This window comes from Rhinoderma darwinii, chromosome 5 (genome assembly GCF_050947455.1).
Source record: "Rhinoderma darwinii isolate aRhiDar2 chromosome 5, aRhiDar2.hap1, whole genome shotgun sequence".
NCBI classification, from domain to species: Eukaryota; Metazoa; Chordata; class Amphibia; order Anura; family Rhinodermatidae; genus Rhinoderma; species Rhinoderma darwinii.
The window spans coordinates 23,323,842-23,342,808 of record NC_134691.1 but is presented as its reverse complement, the minus strand read 5'-3'; the positions used below and the strand labels follow the sequence as shown (position 1 = coordinate 23,342,808).

The following is an 18,967-nucleotide window of genomic DNA, read 5'->3' as shown; positions in this document are numbered from 1 at the left end:
GGAATAGCTACGGTGTATGGACACCTTTACATTACCCAAGGGAGCAGGAGGCTATACCCCATCCTCCTATGCAGCAGGCCTCAGCATCTACCCAACTTTGCCAGGTGCCGATGCCAGCCGTAGGCCCCACGCACACGACCGTATTTTGAATATATAATTACGGACCAATAAGTTCTATTGTCTATGGACACCTTTCCTTTTATTTATGGAGAGGTGTCCGTGCTCCAAAAATGATAGAACATGTCCTTTTTTTGGCCGTAATTACGGCACGGACATGTCCATAGAGGTCTATGGGAGCTTCCGTAAATACAGATGGCTACAGAAGCGTTGCTATACAACATGATGGTGACATCATTTGCAGCCTCTTATTTTTTACGGATTCGTATATACGGACCATATTTACGGACACCCTTTCGTATATACCAATAAAATACAGATGACTCTGAATCCGTATTTATGGACAGTATTTCGGGATAGATGAAAATACGGTCGTGTGCATGGGGCTTTACACTGATAAGTTTTCCTCACATGAAGAGAAAAGCTTTTGTTGACATGTAGCTATTTTGCTATGCTGGGAATTTCTGCTGAGAGAGAGGCAGAGAGATCCGGTACCCTTTAATGTGAGGTGATCAACAAATGAGGAAATATTGGAAAAATAAAACAAAACAAAAACATTTTTAATCAATGAACACAAACTGAGCTGCAATATTAGGCACAGACAAAGGACAGGGGTGGCAGACCTTTTTTTGTAAACGACAACACCTTTAAAATACATAAGCAAAATCTGATCATAGATTTGAGAGTCAGTAAACGGACAAGCTCAGAAGTAGAACGACACAGAGATTCTGATATCTCCAGGATTAGTACAATATTAGATAATCCAGAAACTGGTTAATGTAGCATCCAAATTTAAGACAATCAATTGGGATTTTACTTAAAGGGGAAACCCAAACTTAGGCATTTATGGCTTATCCACAGGCTATGTCATAGATGACGGATAGATGCCGGTCCCAGCTTTGGGAACCGCACCTATATCGAGAACGGGCGTCTCCCGTCGCCCGTTTCGTCTAGTGATGAAGTTGATGGCCGCAGACTGGAATCTCCACTAGTCGCAGCCTGGAGTCTGTGGCTAGCAGCCGCCTTGCCAGGAAAAATGTGAGTCGGGAGACCCCTATTCTTGATCTAGGTGCAGGTCCCCCTGCTTTTTAATCAGACATTTATGGCATATTCTATGTATATGCAATAAATGTCTAAGTTGGGAATAACCCTTTAAAGTGAATCTTTTATCATCATCTCGTTTTCAGGTTTAAAATTTGGTGCTAATTGAAGAGAAAGTTGTGATCGGTGGAGGACCGAGTGCGGAGACCCCCAGCGTCGCTGAAATGAAAGGATAGAAGCACTCAGCCGAGAACTCCCCACCTTCGGATTTGATCGATGCTCCGCATAGGTCGTTCTATGTTAAAATACGGCGATAAAGATATATTGTATCAAGAAATTAATCAGAACAGAAATGTGAACCTGTTTATATTATAAGTTACTGTCATTTGTTTCCATGAGATCTTTCTATTACTCTGACCAGAGCGGTGAATGCCGATATTACACATGATAAAGTGCAAAGAGTGTAACCTGCATTGCTGAACGGAAACTGGGAGACCGTTCCATAAAAAAGTAAGTGAACCCTTTGGAGTCACCCGGTTTTCTGCATGGACTACTAATAAAATGTGGTCGGATTGTTAAAAAAGTCACAAATCTAGCCAGACACAATCTAACTAATAACACACAAACACGTGTACTGTTCATGTCTTATTAAGCACATTGAGTAAACATCCATAGTGCAGGGAGTGTAAGTGAACCTCTGTGTTATTGACTTCTCCAAGAGCTAATTGGCAAAAGGGGTTTAAATTATGGAGATGAGATTAGAAGTGTGGGTTTCACAGGTTCTTTGTTCATTAAATAAAGTTACACACAGCCTGGTTACTGACAAATCTGTTCTTCTCAAAAAAAGATGGTTTTGTATGACCCATACCCCGAGGCAAACAACCTTCAGAAGACCTGAGAAGACATGTTATAGAGATGCAGGAAGCTGGAAAAGGCTACAGACTTGGGCGCACATCAATCCATGGTTAGACAAATTGTTTGCAAATACAGAAAATTCAGGACTGTTGCAGCTCTGCCTAGGAATGGGCATCCTGCCAAGATCAGTCCAAGAGCGCTACAGACAATCCAGAAAAAGGTGAGAAAGGACCCAAGGGTAAGAGGAAAAGAGAAAAGACCTACTGAAGACCCAAACTGCAGAAACCTCTGTTCATGGGACCACTATTAGGATATGTTCACACAGCTTATTTTTGGCCATTTTTAGTTTTAAATGACAGTTTAGGGTATGTGCACACGATGAGAGGCTTTTACGTGTGAAAAGACAGACTGTTTTCAGGAGAAAACCGCTGCCTCGTTTCAGACGTAAAAGCTCCTCCTCGCATTATGCGAGGCGTCTGTGACGCTCGTAAATCTTGAGCTGCTCTTCATTGACTTCAATGAAGAACGGCTCAAATTACGTTGCAAAGAAGTGTCCTGCACTTCTTTGCCGAGGCAGTCAATTTACACAGTACGTCGGCAAACCCATTCAAATGAATGGGCAGATGTTTGCCGACGTATTGCAGCCCTATTTTCAGACGTTAATCGAGGCATAATACTCCTCGTTTACGCCTGAAAATAGGTCGTGTGAACCCAGCCTTACAGCGTAATCTCGCGAGATTACTCTTGCCTTGCTGTAAATCTCACACAAATGTTAGCGAAGTGTCAGGATTCTGAATAGACATCACGTCCTGGCTGGAGGTAATGTATATTCATTGTCAGGACACTTGAGTAATGTTAATAGGTGAGTAAGTGACTGCACATAGTGATCTAGTAAGATCACTATGTGCTGTGTAAATGAATGGAGAAGTGTAGGACGCTGATTGGGCACGGATTGGTCAGCGTCATACACTCCTCTGTACAATGCCCATTTGGTCAAAAAGTAAAAAACACACCCAGTTGGGCATTAAGAAACTCATTAGCATAAAGCTAATATAGGTCATAATTCCGTCAAAAATTATCGCTTTTCTAAATAAAAAAACACTGCTGTAATCTACATTACAACGCCGATCACCTTATGTACAATATAGGCCACTAATAATGTGGTGACAGAGACTCTTTAAGCTGAAGAGACGTCGGGTGATGATACAAGACAATGACCCAAAACAGACAAGTAAATTATCTAAAGAATGGTGGAAATGGTGTGTTGTGGAATGTCCGAGTCCTGACAATAACCCTATGGAGATGCTGTGGCGTGACCTGAAGTTTTAATAAACGGAGACACGTTTGCAGGAAGAAATGGTCCAATATTCCTCCTCAACATTGTACAAATCTTATTTACAGGAAAAGTTTGGTGGAGGTGATTGCTGCTAAAGAGGGATCTACAGGTTACTTTTTCTCCCTGCACTGCGTATATCTTCTCAAAGTGCTCAATAATAGACCTGAACACTACAACTATTTTGTGTGTTATTAGTTTAGTTAGATGTGCACTCAGATCACATTTTATTGGTAATCAATGCAGAACTCCAGGTAATTCCAAAGGGTTCACATACTTTTTCTTGAAAAACCGTACCTCCAACTGGCCGTACGTCTCCCCTGCATCAGCTACTGCAAAGTAAACGTCGTGTAACATGCCTGAATGTCTGGCCATATAATGCCGCGGTGTGGGAGCCCCTCTTACTTTACAGCTCTCCGTTCTACAGAAGGGGTCTCCGGTGAGTTGCCCCCTCCCCCCAATTACTTCTATTTCCCCTAATAAGCACAACATTTTAATTTTGGGGTTGTCAAGACTAATCCAAATAAAGCCTGATCATTAAATACTGAAAAGTTATGCAGTTTTTTCTTATCAGTTGTGTTTCAATTCCTCACTACTCCCTTGCTGTCAGTGAATAGAGCTGTTCTTGATTACACCCAGACCTTGAAAACAGTTGTCACATTCCTTCTCACATCAAGCGATCAAGTGAGGGAAAACATCAGCCGAGATCAACTCAGTCAAGGAGAAGTGTGAATGTGGTGCCCCTCAAAATTTGTTGTGATTCTGAATTGTAGAAAATATTTAAGGGGTAACGGTTTTATAGTTTAATGCTGTGATCCCGCGTGGGTGCTGATCGCAATCATGTATAAATCCTATATGTGGGTAATTTACCTTTAAAAATTAATTAAAGGGGTAGTTCACTTTAGAACACGAGGCAAATAGAAGGGGCACCTCACTGGAGGAGAAATGATCAGACACCAAGTTGCTCCCCCACTGGTAAGAGATAGTTGGAGAAATAATATGGACGGCCATGCAAATCTGAACGTTCGCCCTACAGCCGTCAGTCTCCAGCACCTGTGTCCAGCTCAGACGAACGTGTACGTCCCGTCTATGGAGGGAAAAGTGGTGTGGACCTAGACCTTGTTAGTTTAGGTCCCCAAGGTGGCTGCCCCGCAGATGGTGGGTTCAATGCAACCTGAAAGTCAGACTGGCCTCACCGTGAAACATCTCCCTGCATCCAAAAATCAGACTCCGGGCCGCGCCGATCATACAGAGAAGAAATAAACCTCTATCATTCGTCACGGTCAATTCACAGATCACTCCACATGAGATAAAACCTATAAAAACCAAGTCGTCTCTGATGAACAAAATACGGCAACAGCAAAATGTGTTCCTAAAATGCATGATCAAGTGCTACACGGACTGCACGAACAATCATTTATATACATGTTCTGAACCACAGGGGGCAGTATTATAGTAGTTATATTCTTGTATATAGGGATAGTATTATAGTAGTTATATTCTTGTATATAGGGGGCAGTATTATAGTTATACTCTTGTATATAGGAGCAGTATTATAGTAGTTATATTCTTGTATATAGGGGCAGTATTATAGTAGTTATATTCTTGTATATAGGAGCAGTATTATAGTAGTTATATTCTTGTACATAGGGGGCAGTATTATAGTAGTTATATTCTTGTACATAGGGGGCAGTATTATAGTAGTTATATTCTTGTACATAGGAGCAGTATTATAGTAGTTATATTCTTGTATATAGGGGCAGTATTATAGTAGTTATATTCTTGTACATAGGGGGCAGTATTATAGTAGTTATATTCTTGTATATAGGGGGCAGTATTATAGTAGTTATATTCTTGTACATCGGGGGCAGTATTATAGTAGTTATATTCTTGTATATAGGGAGCAGTATTATAGTAGTTATATTCTTGTACATAGGGAGCAGTATTATAGTAATTATATTCTTGTATATAAGGGCAGTATTATAGTAGTTATATTCTTGTATATAGGAGCAGTATTATAGTAGTTATATTCTTGTACATCGGGGGCAGTATTATAGTAGTTATATTCTTGTATATAGGGAGCAGTATTATAGTAATTATATTCTTGTATATAAGGGCAGTATTATAGTAGTTATATTCTTGTATATAGGGGCAGTATTATAGTAGTTATATTCTTGTATATAGGGGCAGTATTATAGTAGTTATATTCTTGTATATAGGGGGCAGTATTATAGTTATACTCTTGTATATAGGAGCAGTATTATAGTAGTTATATTCTTGTACATCGGGGGCAGTATTATAGTAGTTATATTCTTGTATATAGGGAGCAGTATTATAGTAGTTATATTCTTGTACATAGGGAGCAGTATTATAGTAATTATATTCTTGTATATAAGGGCAGTATTATAGTAGTTATATTCTTGTATATAGGGGCAGTATTATAGTAGTTATATTCTTGTATATAGGAGCAGTATTATAGTAGTTATATTCTTGTACATAGGGGCAGTATTATAGTAGTTATATTCTTGTATATAGGGGACAGTATTATAGTAGTTATATTCTTGTATATAGGGGCAGTGTTATAGTAGTTATATTCTTGTATATAGGGGCAGTATTACAGTAGTTATATTCTTGTATATAGGGGACAGTGTTATAGTAGTTATAGTCTTGTATATAGAAGCAGTATTATAGTAGATACATTCTTGTATATAGAGGGCAGTATTTTAGTAGTTATCTTCTTGTATATAGGGGCAGTATTATAGTAGTTATATTCTTGTATATAGGAGCAATATTATAGTAGTTATATTCTTGTATATAGGAGCAGTATTTAAGTAGTTATATTCTTGTATATAGGGGCAGTATTATAGTAGTTATAGTCTTGTATATAGGAGGCAGTATTATAGTAGTTATCTTCTTGTATATAGGAGCAGTATTATAGTAGTTATATTCTTGTATATAGGAGGCAGTATTATAGTAGTTATATTCTTGTATATAGGGAGCAGTATTATAGTAGTTATATTCTTGTACATAAGGGGCAGTATTATAGTAGTTATATTCTTGTACATAGGGTTAGTATTATAGTAGTTATATTCTTGTATATAAGAGCAGTATTATAGTAGTTCTATACTTGTATATAGGAGCAGTATTATAGTAGTTATATTCTTGTATATAGGAGCAGTATTATAGTAGTTATATTCTTGTACATAGGGGGCAGTATTATAGTAGTTATATTCTTGTACATAGGCGGCAGTATTATAGTAGTTATATTCTTGTGTATAGGAGGCAGTATTATCGTAGTTATATTCTTGTACATAGGGGCAGTAATATAGTAGTTATATTCTTGTATATATGGGCAGTATTATAGTAGTTATATTCTTGTATATAGGGGCAGTATTATAGTAGTTATATTCTTGTATATAGGGGGCAATATTATAGTAATTATATTCTTGTATATAGGAGGCAGTATTATACCGGTAGTAGTTATATTCTTGTATATAGGGGACTGTATTATATTAGTTATATTCTTGTATATAGGAGCAGTATTATAGTAGTTATATTCTTGTATATAGGAGCAGTATTATAGTAGTTATATTCTTGTATATAGGGGGCAGTATTATAGTAGTTATATTCTTGTATATAGGCGGCAGTATTAAAGTAGTTATGTTCTTGTATATAGGGGGCAGTATTATAGTAATTATATTCTTGTATATAGGGGACAGTATTATAGTAGTTATATTCTTGTATATAGGAGCAGTATTATAGTAGTTATATTCTTGTATATAGGGGGCAGTATTATAGTAATTATATTCTTGTATATAGGGGACAGTATTATAGTAGGACTACTCCTGTAAACAGGGGTTAGGCTGGGTTCACACGACCTATTTTCAGATGTAAACGAGGCGTATTATGCCTCGTTTTACATCTGAAAATACGGCTCCAATACGTCGGCAAACATCTGCCCATTCATTTGAATGGGTTTGCCGACGTACTGTGCCGACGACCTGTCATTTACGCGTCGTCGTTTGACAGCTGTGAAACGACGACGCGTAAAAGGACTGCCTCGTCAAAGAAGTGCAGGACACGTCTTTGCAACGTAATTTGAGCCGTTCTTCATTGAATTCAATGAAGAACAGCTCAAATGATCGGCTTTCAAAGACGCCTCGCGTAATGCGAGGAGGAGCTTTTACGTCTGAAACGACGCAGCTGTTTTCTCCTGAAAACAGTCTGTCTTTTCAGACGTAAAAGTCAATTCTCGTGTGCACATACCCTTAGTGTTATGATGTGGTCGGGAACCTGGTAAATATAGGCCATTGGCTTTATTTTAGAGGAGATTATTTTTTGCTCATCGCAGCAGCACACAATATAATATCCCGGCCGTAGAATTTTCTAAGTGCAAACATCTCAACATGAGAGGATAAGGCGGTTATCATACGCAGCATCATTATAATCTAAGTTGCGGACCACCATAGCGGTAACAGTTGTCCTGGGGCGAGTCATTGATCATCTCAGTGTAATCTCGCTGCAGTCGCTTACAAGAACTGAAGGATTAATGAGATTCAAACAGGAGAACTCTGACACATCACAAATCAGACGGACAAAACTCAGTTTAGGGTCATGAATAAACGAATCCACCGGGAAATCAGCGAAACTGAACAAAAATTCCCCATCTATTAAAGATCAGATCCGTACACATCTATGTTTCAGTCATGTTCTACACTGTAGCTGCTGCATGCTGCGATTCGTTTACTAATACTGTTCACAGGGACAGCACAAAGATTCTCCACTGAAATACTCTGTGCTGCTGGGGGATCTAGCTCATTGCACCTAAATTCATCTCAGTCTGTGACCTCTCTGCTTTCCATTTCCCTCCTCACATCATGACACGGTCACCTGTTCTGACTAACATATCATCACATGAGTTGACAGGTTACGGTCACCGTCAAGATCAGCACACTCCTCTCCTGAAATACTTAGTGCTGCTGGAGGACTAAGCTGATTTTTCTATTTAACACAGGGTCTATATGACCACTTTCTTGGCTTTCTTATCCCCCCCGTCAGTACTGTCCTCACTGATAATCTCTCTCACAAGATCGGCATACTTCTCTCCTGAAATACTCTGTGCTGCTGGGTACTCAGTTGATTTTACTATCTAACATTGAGTCTATGGAGGCCTACTTGCCTATATTGTGATTTACACCTAATCACGATGACATTTTAGGCCCATAACGTACCAAAAAGTGCCTATGGGTCCTTAATAAAGGACATGCCACTCTATGTGCCTCCGTACAAAACCTGTACTCCCGGCTTGGCCGTGTGTATGGACCCTTACTTCCATAGTACGATAGGATCACAGAAAGTTACAGGCCCAAAGCCTGAGGCTGCACTACTGAGAGATTCTGATAACAACATGTCCCCTACTGATTTCTGTGAAGTGTTGTCATGGAGACCCTGTGTGGATCCAAACCACTGACCACTTCTATATCTACATCCTAAGGCCTCATGCACATGGCCATAGCCGCTTGCACGGTCCGGGATTACGGAACGGACGGCCGCAGAGTATCACCCGTGGGCCGTAAGCAAATTTCAATGAGCCCGGCTTCCGGCCAATGCACATACAGGTCGTGTGCATGGGCTCATAGAAATGAATAGGTCCGCAATTCATCCGCATTTTTGCAGATTAATTGCTGACGCAAATACACGGTCGTGTGAATGAGGCCTAAGCCTTTATTCACACTCATTCACCTTAGCGAATGTTTTCCTATATTCCCTTGCCAGGACCTGATCCCATTTTGTTACATACAGAGCTGTAATATTTGGTGATTTGCTCCATAACTAGATGTGTTTAGGAAATTTTGATTCGCTAAACCTGCATATCCGGTCGCTGCAGTAAAAACTCCACATAGGTAAAAGCGCAGAAAATATGCTCAGTGTAAACATCGCCGAAACCAAAACAGGTTAAAGTCATCACCAGCCTCGCTGCGGCATCAGACGAGCAAGAAATCAATGCTGCCTCCTAAACGGCTTATTTTCACAGCAATCTCCAATGATAAAATCAATCAAAACGCGTCAGGTTAGACAGGCAAGTACAATAATACTCCGCGCCGACAAATTATAGGAAGTTCCAAGATTTTCTAATCACATGAAGCAATACTGTGATAAAAAAGGGGATTATATTTTTATATATTCATATATAGTATGAAAAAGTTTTTCGAAAACAGGGGCCTAACCCCTTGTAGCACACTTTTGAGCTGGAAAATCAGATGGATTACAGCTTGATACACCCAATTTCCCATGACATACAGCGCAGTGGAGGAAGGTTTCTACTTCAGTAAGGCTTCGTTCACATCTGCGTCAGGGTTCCGTTCCGGAGTTCCGTCTGAGCTTCTTGTCAGAACGGAACCCTGACTGAAACCATAGGTTTCCATTTGCATCACCATTGATTTCAATGGTGATGGATCTGGTTCAAATGGTTTTAGTTTGTCTCCGTTGTGCAAGGGTTCCGTTGTTTTGACAGAATCAATACTGTAGTCGACTGCGCTAATCATTCCGTCAAAACGACTGAACCCTTGCACAACGGAGACAAACGGAAACCATTTAAACCAGATCTGTCAGCATTGAAATCAATGGTGATGCAAACGGAAACCTATGATTTCCATTTGTTTCAGTCAAGGTTCCGTTCCGACAGGAAGCTCCGACGGAACGCCAGAACGGAGCCCTGTGCGGCGCAGGGAATTCCGGGCGAAAAACCGCACCAAACTGTGGTGCAGTTTTTTGCCCGGAATGTCGACTGCGGAAAACTGCAGCACTTAGCTAGCAGGCCGGGCTCCTAGGATGAGGTTTCATCCCATGTAACCGCCGCTACAGCCTGTGATTGGCTGCAGCGCTCACATGGGATGAAACGTAATCCCAGGAGGCCACGCTGGAGGGAGGAACACAGACTTCTGGGTATTAGATTTTTTTCTTTCCGAGTTGCGTCTTTTGCGGTCGAATCGCTGTGAACCTGCCGCAAAAATGCAACAACTGCTATTTGTTGCGGGATTTACCTACCATTGAATGCAATGGGGAAAACCCGCAACAAATAAGCAGCGTTTACGCAAATACAATTGTCATGCTGCGGAATAAAATTTGTTTTATCTCATCCACTTGTTGCAGAAAAACGCAGTATTTACGCAATGTGTGAACTGACGCTAACAAATCAAAAATGATGTGCTGTTTAATTTCAGAATAGAGCTTAAAGTGTCGCTAAACGTTCGACAAACTTCTGACATGTCATAGTGACATGTCAGAAGTTTGCATTGGTGGGGGTCCGAGCACTGAGACCCCCACCAATGGCTAGAACGAAGCAGCTGAAGCATTCGTGTGAGCGCTCAGCCGCTTCGTGTCTGTTCGGCTTTTTCTGGAAATAAATGTATCGTGTACGGACTGAATAGAAAGTCTATGAGCCCGTACTCCGAAACATTTATTTCCGGAAAAAGCCGAACAGAAACTAAGCAGCTGAGCGCTCACACGAGCGCTTCAGCTGCTTCATTCTAGCGACTGGTGGGGGTCTCAGTGCTCGGACCCCCACCAATGCAAACTTCTGACATGTCACTATGACATGTCAGAAGTTTGTCGAACATTTAGCTACACTTTAATAGCGGTTGGAGCACAGATTTCTGGAGATTCAGACCGCCAAATCACAGTTTTCTTCACACAGTCCTACTAACATGATACAATTCTGGCTGCCAGCATCTGCCACAAGGGGGAGCTCAATACTGTATTTATACAACTTCCCTGTAACTACCCTTTAAATGGACATTAACTTTTCAAACAACTTCTGCTAATCTAATATACCTGATATTTATCAACTTTGTAATTTTACTGTTAAAAAGGAGTTGTTTTATCCATGAAAATTCTATGTGAAGCTACTGCACTACACCTCCTGGTGTCTAGCAAAGTCCATCCCTAGTTACAGAGAAGAGGAGACGGACTACAGGAAGTAGGGGTGTGTCTCTTCACTGCCTGCTAATAGAAGTCTATGGAGAAAAGAGGGGAGCACGAGGGTAGAGAAAGAGAAACGCTGACTATAGAAATCTATGGAGAGGGAAGGGGAGCAGGAGGAGGAACGCTGACCATAAAAGTCTACGGAGAGGGAAGGGGGGAGCAGGTAGAGAAAGGCCCCACACACACGTCCGTGCCCATAATCACGGTCCATGATTACGGGCACGACCGACCGCGGACAACCACCCGCATTTGCGGGCGGTGCTTCCATTATGAAGTATGGGAGCACAGTCTGTAAATTAAAAAAATAGGACATGTCCTAATTTTTACGGAAACTTTCTAAGGCATGGTCACCTTCCTGTAAATATAGGGGAAGGTGTTCGTCGGCCATAGAAATGAATGGGTCCATAATTACAGTCCGTAACGGATAACGTCTACGGTCGTGTGCAAGGGGCCAAAGACAAAGAGATGCTTACAATACAAGTCTATGGAGGGGGTATCAGGAAAAAGGAGCACGAGAAGACACAGATGCTGCCCATAGAAGTCTATAGAGAAGGGTAGGGAGAGCAGGAGGAGGAAGCAGAGAGGGAGAGACAGACAGACATGCTGCTTATAGAAGTCTATGGACAGGGGAGCAGGAGAAAGACGCAGAGAGAGACACACCGAGGCCACCTTCACACTGCGTTTTCCCTGTAGGTTTGACATATGATGGGAAAGCTCTCAGCACATTCATCAAACGTAACCATATGTTTTCACAAACGGCACGTAAAAAAAAGAAAAACCCTGTGGGAACCAAACAACATTTTTCCCATTGAAATCAATGGGCAGATGTTTGGAGGCGTTCAGCCCCCAAATTTTACAGGCGGTTACGGCCCGAAAAACAGCTGAAAATAGGCCGCGTGAACATACCCTTAAACGCAGTGTGAAACGAATCCAACAAGCAGCGGTTCTTGCTCGGACAGACTGCGGACATCTGTATAGCCTCCATATAATGCTTCACTGCAATACTTATGGATTGTAGTATATTGTGATTTTTACCGGCTCCTATTAAGCCCTGCCCCTTTATTAGGCCCTCAGGCTGCCATGACAACCATCTGCACCCCACGATCGTGACGCAGGAGGGCCAATGGAGTGACAGAGGGGACCCTCCACCTCTAATGGCTTATATTCCATGGTCGCTATTGACAATGGCATTGAAGTGGTTAGACGGCCGGAATCGGCATGATCTCTGATCCCAACCATTAGCGTGAGGTGTCAGCTGACAGCAGTAATACACAGCTGACACCCGCGGTGTATGGAGCAGGCTCAGCTTCTGAGCTGCTCCATACTTCTGGCTCCGGCCATGATGCGCAGTTACGTCATTGGTCGTTATGGGGTTAAAGCGGAGAGCCTCATTTACGAAAAATAAAGCAAACAAAAAGTGGAGCAGTGGCCTCATAGCAACAGAACACTATTTTCCAGTGTAGTTAAGCAGACAGGATCCGCGCTCAGACTGGTTGCTATGGTGACTGCTCCACTTTTCCGTTGCACTCGTTTTTGTACACGAGGCCCTTCGATGGCATGACAAGACGGGAAGTTCAGGAAACTCCCTGCACCCCATGATCGATGATTTCTGTCACATATCTCCGTTCTGGGAACCTACAGATACATTTCCATACATAGCGGTGACCGATATTAGCCGCTCATCTTATAACGCTGCACTATAGGTGACAACTTTAGGTTTAGCGCGGCTTTAAGAAATAGGAGACTGTCGCCTGACACATTTCTAATACACGGAGTCGGCTTCAGACGTATGAATCACTGCCCTGAATACCAGCTGACTCCTCTATTCATTGCAGATCACATGAGGCAACTCCCTAACCAGCGCACAGGCCAAACTGGAAGCAGCCACCTCAGACTTTCCATAAGACGGATGGAGCTAATCAAAAACTGTAAAGAATAGAGCAGGCGATTACCAAGATTGAGTTATTTCTGTGCTGGAGAACAGATGGAGCGTACTGTAGTGTAGAAAACCTCAAGCAACCAGTGCTGCGGAACCACAAGCATATCCGGCCCCACGCGATGGGACTTGTAGTACTCCTCAAATCTCAGATTCCCTAATATTGTACCCCCAAAATATGATCTCTTTGTCCTGGCGGCCACGGTGTTTACCGCAACAGTCAAATGTTTTAGGTCAGTGAGCGCAATTTTCAAAAATCCCGTCTGGAGCCGCACGCTTTCTATGCGGTTTATTTTTGTTGTTTATTTTTTTTAGATCACAGCATATCCTATTCAAAGCCTTCAAATGGAAAAACATGGAGGGAAAGCGAAATCTAAAAACGCAATAACTGATTCGCACCGCGCAATTTGAGGTTTTGTGCTTTCCTCAGAGGAGCTGTCATCTCACCTGACATGTCTATTTTATTAAATACTGGTATTCCCCATGAAATAACAACAATTATGTTTTTTCTTATAACTCTGAAATGTGCCGTTCCTCTGTCATTCCTCCTAGAAATGTATGAATACATTGACAACTGCGCGTTACCATTCCCCTTGTCAAAGGGTGTGTCGCTACACATTTCGAGATGGACAGCAATGATTGGACAGTGTCAGTCTGTATATGGACACACCCCCAACTGTTAACACCCGGTTGTCAATTTATTCATAAATTTCTAGGAGGAATAACGGAGGAACGGCACAACGTAAAGTTCTAAGAAACTATGCTCTAGAATCGTTTTTTAATGGGGAATATATTTACTAAAATAGAAATGTCAGGAGAGGCGACAGGTCCTCTTTAAAGTGGTTGTATGAGATTAGAAAAACATGGCTACTTTCTGCCAGAAACAGCGCCACTCTTGTTCATGGGCTGTATCTGGTATTGCAGCTCAGAACCATTCAAGTGAATAAATTTAAAAAAAAAACTCTCATGCTAGGTTCACCTTCAGTAGGTATTAGGCTAGGTCTACACAGCGTTACCACGATATCGGAACTCGTGTGCGACCAAAAGCCGCCATGTAGCCCTAGCCTTAAGACAGTGATCATCAACCCGTGTCCCTCCAGCTGTTGTGAAACTGCAATTCCCAGCAGTCAGAACATTGTCAGTAAATTGCTATATAAGAAAATTGTATACAGCAAATTCCCAAATATTAGACTCTGGCCCTTTAAGAACAGGCTTGATCCTGCAGTAAAAGGAAAACCTACTTTCTTGTGGTTTCCCTTTCAGTTGAGGCACAGGCTGTTTTATGGCAGCCTGTGTCTGCTGCTGCATAGGTGGCTTTGCTGCTCATACTCTACAATATGCTGATCATGGGGGTCTTTCCCTCCCCTTCCGATTAGCTGTTTGCAGTGAGTGCAGGGTCCACATAAATCATGGATTATTTAAAGGGCCAGATCACTGTAAAATAGATTGTTTTATGTAGCTTTATCGCCTATGAAATAAATCAGTAAAAATAACTCAGACAGCCAGTAATTGCCTCTTTCCATACATGAACCATAAAATAATGCAGCAGAGCCCAGTTTATCACTCGTAGCAGAGTTTGTCATGTGGCACAACAGGGTGCGATCACAATGAGTCGCACAGGACTGAAAAGAGAACCTACTACATTATCTCAAACAATGCAGCCTAAAAGAGTTAAATGACAAATTCACCTCTACTACATTAATATACAGATGTAGCAGAGCTGAATTTGTATTCTTCTGTTACTTACATATATATGCAGTCACTAAGACACTGTTTAACACCCTACTAAGCTCATAAAACATTCTTAGTTATAGTCGTGAATGGATTTTTCCACGCTCTCATTGCCCGGGGTCTCCGGCTGCTGCATGATAACAGCTGATCACAACTGGTCACGTCAGATCGCTGGAACACTCGGAGGGTTGTCAAAACTTTGTACAAGACGTCTCGGCAGCTTCCGATACGTCCCGTTCCATGGGCACCACTTGCGTCTACTCCCGACCTTGACACTATTTGGCTTTTGTGTTGCGTTAAATAAATTGTGTGTGTGTGATTGTCAGATGTAGCAGAGCTGAGTTTATCGTTTGACACAACTATATTATCGTAACAGCATAAAATAAAGATATCAACAAATTTGGCTCTGCTACATGTGTGTGTGACTGTACATACATGTATATATTTTTTCTATGGCCACCTGATAATCCAGAACATTTAATAATCCGGCACTTTATTAGTGAAAAATAAAATAAAAAACAAGTCTTTAATATGCAGCTTCGTCTCAGGTTCTCCGATGCGGTAATGCCGAAGCAACACACGTTGCGTATTTTGCTGTGGAAAATATGCACCAAAACCGCAGCAATACGCAGGAAATCTGCAAGTAAAAACCGCACCTAATCGTGTGGGTTTTTAATGTGTTTGCCAGTGCGGTTTTTAAAGTTTTTCGGCGTGCTTTTATGCTACGCGTTTTGGTGCAATTTTCCACAGCACTAGGCAGACACAATTCGCAAGCAGAAACGCACCGCAGGTCAATTTCCATCCCAAAAAATACTGCAGCGTGTACATGAGATTTCCTGGAATCTTATGGTCTATGCTGGTACTGTATTACGTTGCGAATTTGCCGGACGCAAATCTACGTGCCAAAACGGAATGCAATACGCATCGTGTGCATTGAGCCTAAGGCTACCATTAAACCTCACCCACCTACCATGGTCACCCAGCTTTCCTACAGTCCGGAATGAGAAAGACGTCTTATTATGCAGCAATGGAGTAGTGAGTGGTGTATCAATGCAGAACTCAGCAGGTTCCCTTCGGGACTATAGGAGAGCTGGGTGGTAACCCTTGTGGTTGCTGCGGTCGTATTGGTTATCACCCAGCTTTCCCAGTAACAGATATAACCCAACAAAATATCGCTTAAAAAAAAGGGACTACAGTGTAATATAACGTATTACAGTCCAGGTGACGGTGTGTTCACATCTATGACTTTATTTCCGTTTTTCTGTTTCGTCGTAGGAACAGAAAACAAAAAATAACGGCAGTGCCAGATCACACCAACGACGCCCGACGGACACCATTGACTTTTACGGGATAATCCGGGACTTCTAAAATCTTTACTAAGGAATGATATAAGATTATAAACTATTACGTTCTCCATCTCTCGGGTCCCGGAAGCCGTTCATGACAGCATCACTGCTGCCGGAGCTTCCGCCACAGAAGCGGTGGGGAACGGGGGTGGCATTTCAGGGCAAGTACCGGATAGTTCATTATTTTACAGCATTCCCTGTTTTGGAAACATTTTAAAAAGTCCCGGACCACACCTTTAATGGGCTTCGTAGTGTTTCCGTCACTTTACTGTAAAAAACAGCGCTGCACGCCGCACTATATTTTACGCATTTCATACAGAATCTGTGAACAGAAACAAAGAACGAGCGTACTAACTAGAGTAAAAAGTTGCCTCCTCTAACATTATACCCCCCGTGCGGAACTCAGTGGTTGGCACCGGGATCATGGGTTCCCACCAGACCATCTACAAGGAGTTCGTATTTACTCCCCGTGGTCACGTGGCTTTCTTCCAGGATCTCCGCTTTCCTCCATCACTCATACTGCCAGACTAACCGTCTCCCTAGAATATTAACCCTTACAGGGAAAATAGATTGTAAGCCCCGTAGGACACAATGTGAATGAACACCTTCTGTGGACAGCCCCGCGGAACAGGTTGGCACCATATACAAGGAGGATCTGTTGCGTCTTACCTTGTGCAATAGCTATGGACTCAAATCTGTGCAGTTCCCTCAGCAGGCAGCTCCGCTCGGTGGCATGCAGGCTGTAGATGAAGTCTTTGGCTCCTTGAGCTGTGTTGAGCGACTCCATAGGATCTGTACTTGGGTGCGTGCCCAACAGCCGGCCGCTTTGTAAAACGGAGCTCCCAGGATGCCTCCGGCCGCTCATCCCCAGCCAGCTCCATGACTTGGGGGAGACAGTAGGACGCAGAACAGTCCGGCTCAACAACGCAAGCACAGACATTGTCCTTGTACTGCTACCAAGACCCTACTAGTCAATACAGTCAACGTTGCCTGAACCAAGATAGGCAAGATACACCTTCAAAGATCAACCTCAACTTGATTGGTGCGGGTCCGTCAGTATATATCAACGTGTACAGAGAATGTAAACAGCGGCACTCTATACATAAGCCACTTACTACCGTAGGTGTTATATGTTATTTATACTGGATCAGTAGTTCCAGAATTTACGTCTATAGATCGATGTATACAAAGCGATCATCTATACATAGGGCAGGGATCTAGGATATCTAGAGGTTGATACAATGTATCAGTCAAGGTAGTGTATAATAAGCTGTACATTATACACACACGTCAGTGGATGGTGCCGGTGACAGGTGCCTATAGCAGTCTATAAATAGCTCTGTATACATAGGGGGCGCACATGCATGGGCTGGATTACTCTATAGGGGTTGTATCGAGTCTGCAAATAGTCCGGATCATTGATCGCATCCAGTTCCAGGGTTTATATTGGTAGCGGGGCACTCACCCTGCCCTGGGCACCATGCAGGAACCACGTCCAGCCGTCCCGGTGATCACAGTGATCAGTTTTCCCCGGGATCTGGAGCAGCAGCAGCGCAGGCAGGAGCGGTTGTACTGTCCCCGGGAAAGAGGCGTGGACTCCGCGCCTCTCAGTGCCCCAACAGTGTCAAGCAATGCGCATGCGCGGTTCGGATGAGCTGCCAGTATATCGCAGGCACGGCGCGCGTTCCCGATGACTGACGCATGCGCGGTGTGTTGGGATGCTTAGAGGGGCGTTTGAGGGTCAGGGCGGTGACCATGAGCGGGAGGCATCTGTTAGACCCTAATGTAGATCCTATTGGTAAAGCTAGTCATACATTAGTCAATTTGCCTATGAGCTTGAGATAATTTTTTTTACTCTGGTCGTTAAAGGGGCATTTAGTGTAAGATATCTGCAAAGATCAGAATGATTTATTTTATTGCAAATATCATTTATGTGTCTTGGTTAAAAAAAAAAATAAAAAAAAAAATATATATATATATATATATATATATATATATTTTACCACGATACATAATTTTTTATTATGGGAAATACACCCAGTCCTATAGCAAAACCAACAATGGACCCTATGCCCCATTCAAAGCACTGCCAAATGTGACACGCCTTAAAGTAAATATCCATCATTCAGTTTGTCAGTCCAGCATTCTCTTCTGATTAATTTTAATAATATATCTGTGCAGGAAAACTTTCAAAATTGATCAAACTGTCTGCCTCAAGCCACCACTAGGGGGAGCCATCTGCACATTGATTTAAACCGCTAATATTGAACGGTATGAGAGCTATATAAATCTGTATGAGCTCCCCCTGGTGGTGGCTGCAGGTATTGTCATGGAAAGCAGTTCAGTGCTTGTCCCTTGTTAGGAAACGTCACTTTTAGGCCTCATGCACACTTCCGTTGGCCGTCGTACAGCTGTTAATGACGGATCTGTGAAACACGGACCGCACACGCATGTCTTCTCTGTGCAGTCCGTTGTTTCACGGACCAAATGAATAAAAGGGCCGAGACTGTTCCGTCAAAAATAGACAGGAGTAGGACCTGAATGAATGTGTCAGGGTGCTATCAGTTGAAAAAACGGATAGCATCCTGAAGAAAAAAACTGAAGTGGGCGTGAGGCCTAAGGTTG

General features: G+C 42.4%; 1 protein-coding gene across 1 annotated transcript in view; it reads right to left on the bottom strand.

Moving 5' to 3' along the window:
* TMEM65 (transmembrane protein 65) overlaps nt 1-17,969 on the bottom strand; it is a 68,561-nt gene extending 50,592 nt beyond the window's left edge. Inside the window, exon 1 of the mRNA XM_075827963.1 lies at nt 17,012-17,969. Within this exon, the coding sequence (XP_075684078.1) occupies nt 17,012-17,282 (271 nt within the window). The 5' untranslated portion in view covers nt 17,283-17,969. The remainder of the gene's footprint in view (nt 1-17,011) is intronic.
* Nucleotides 17,970-18,967: the final 998 nt, after the last annotated feature.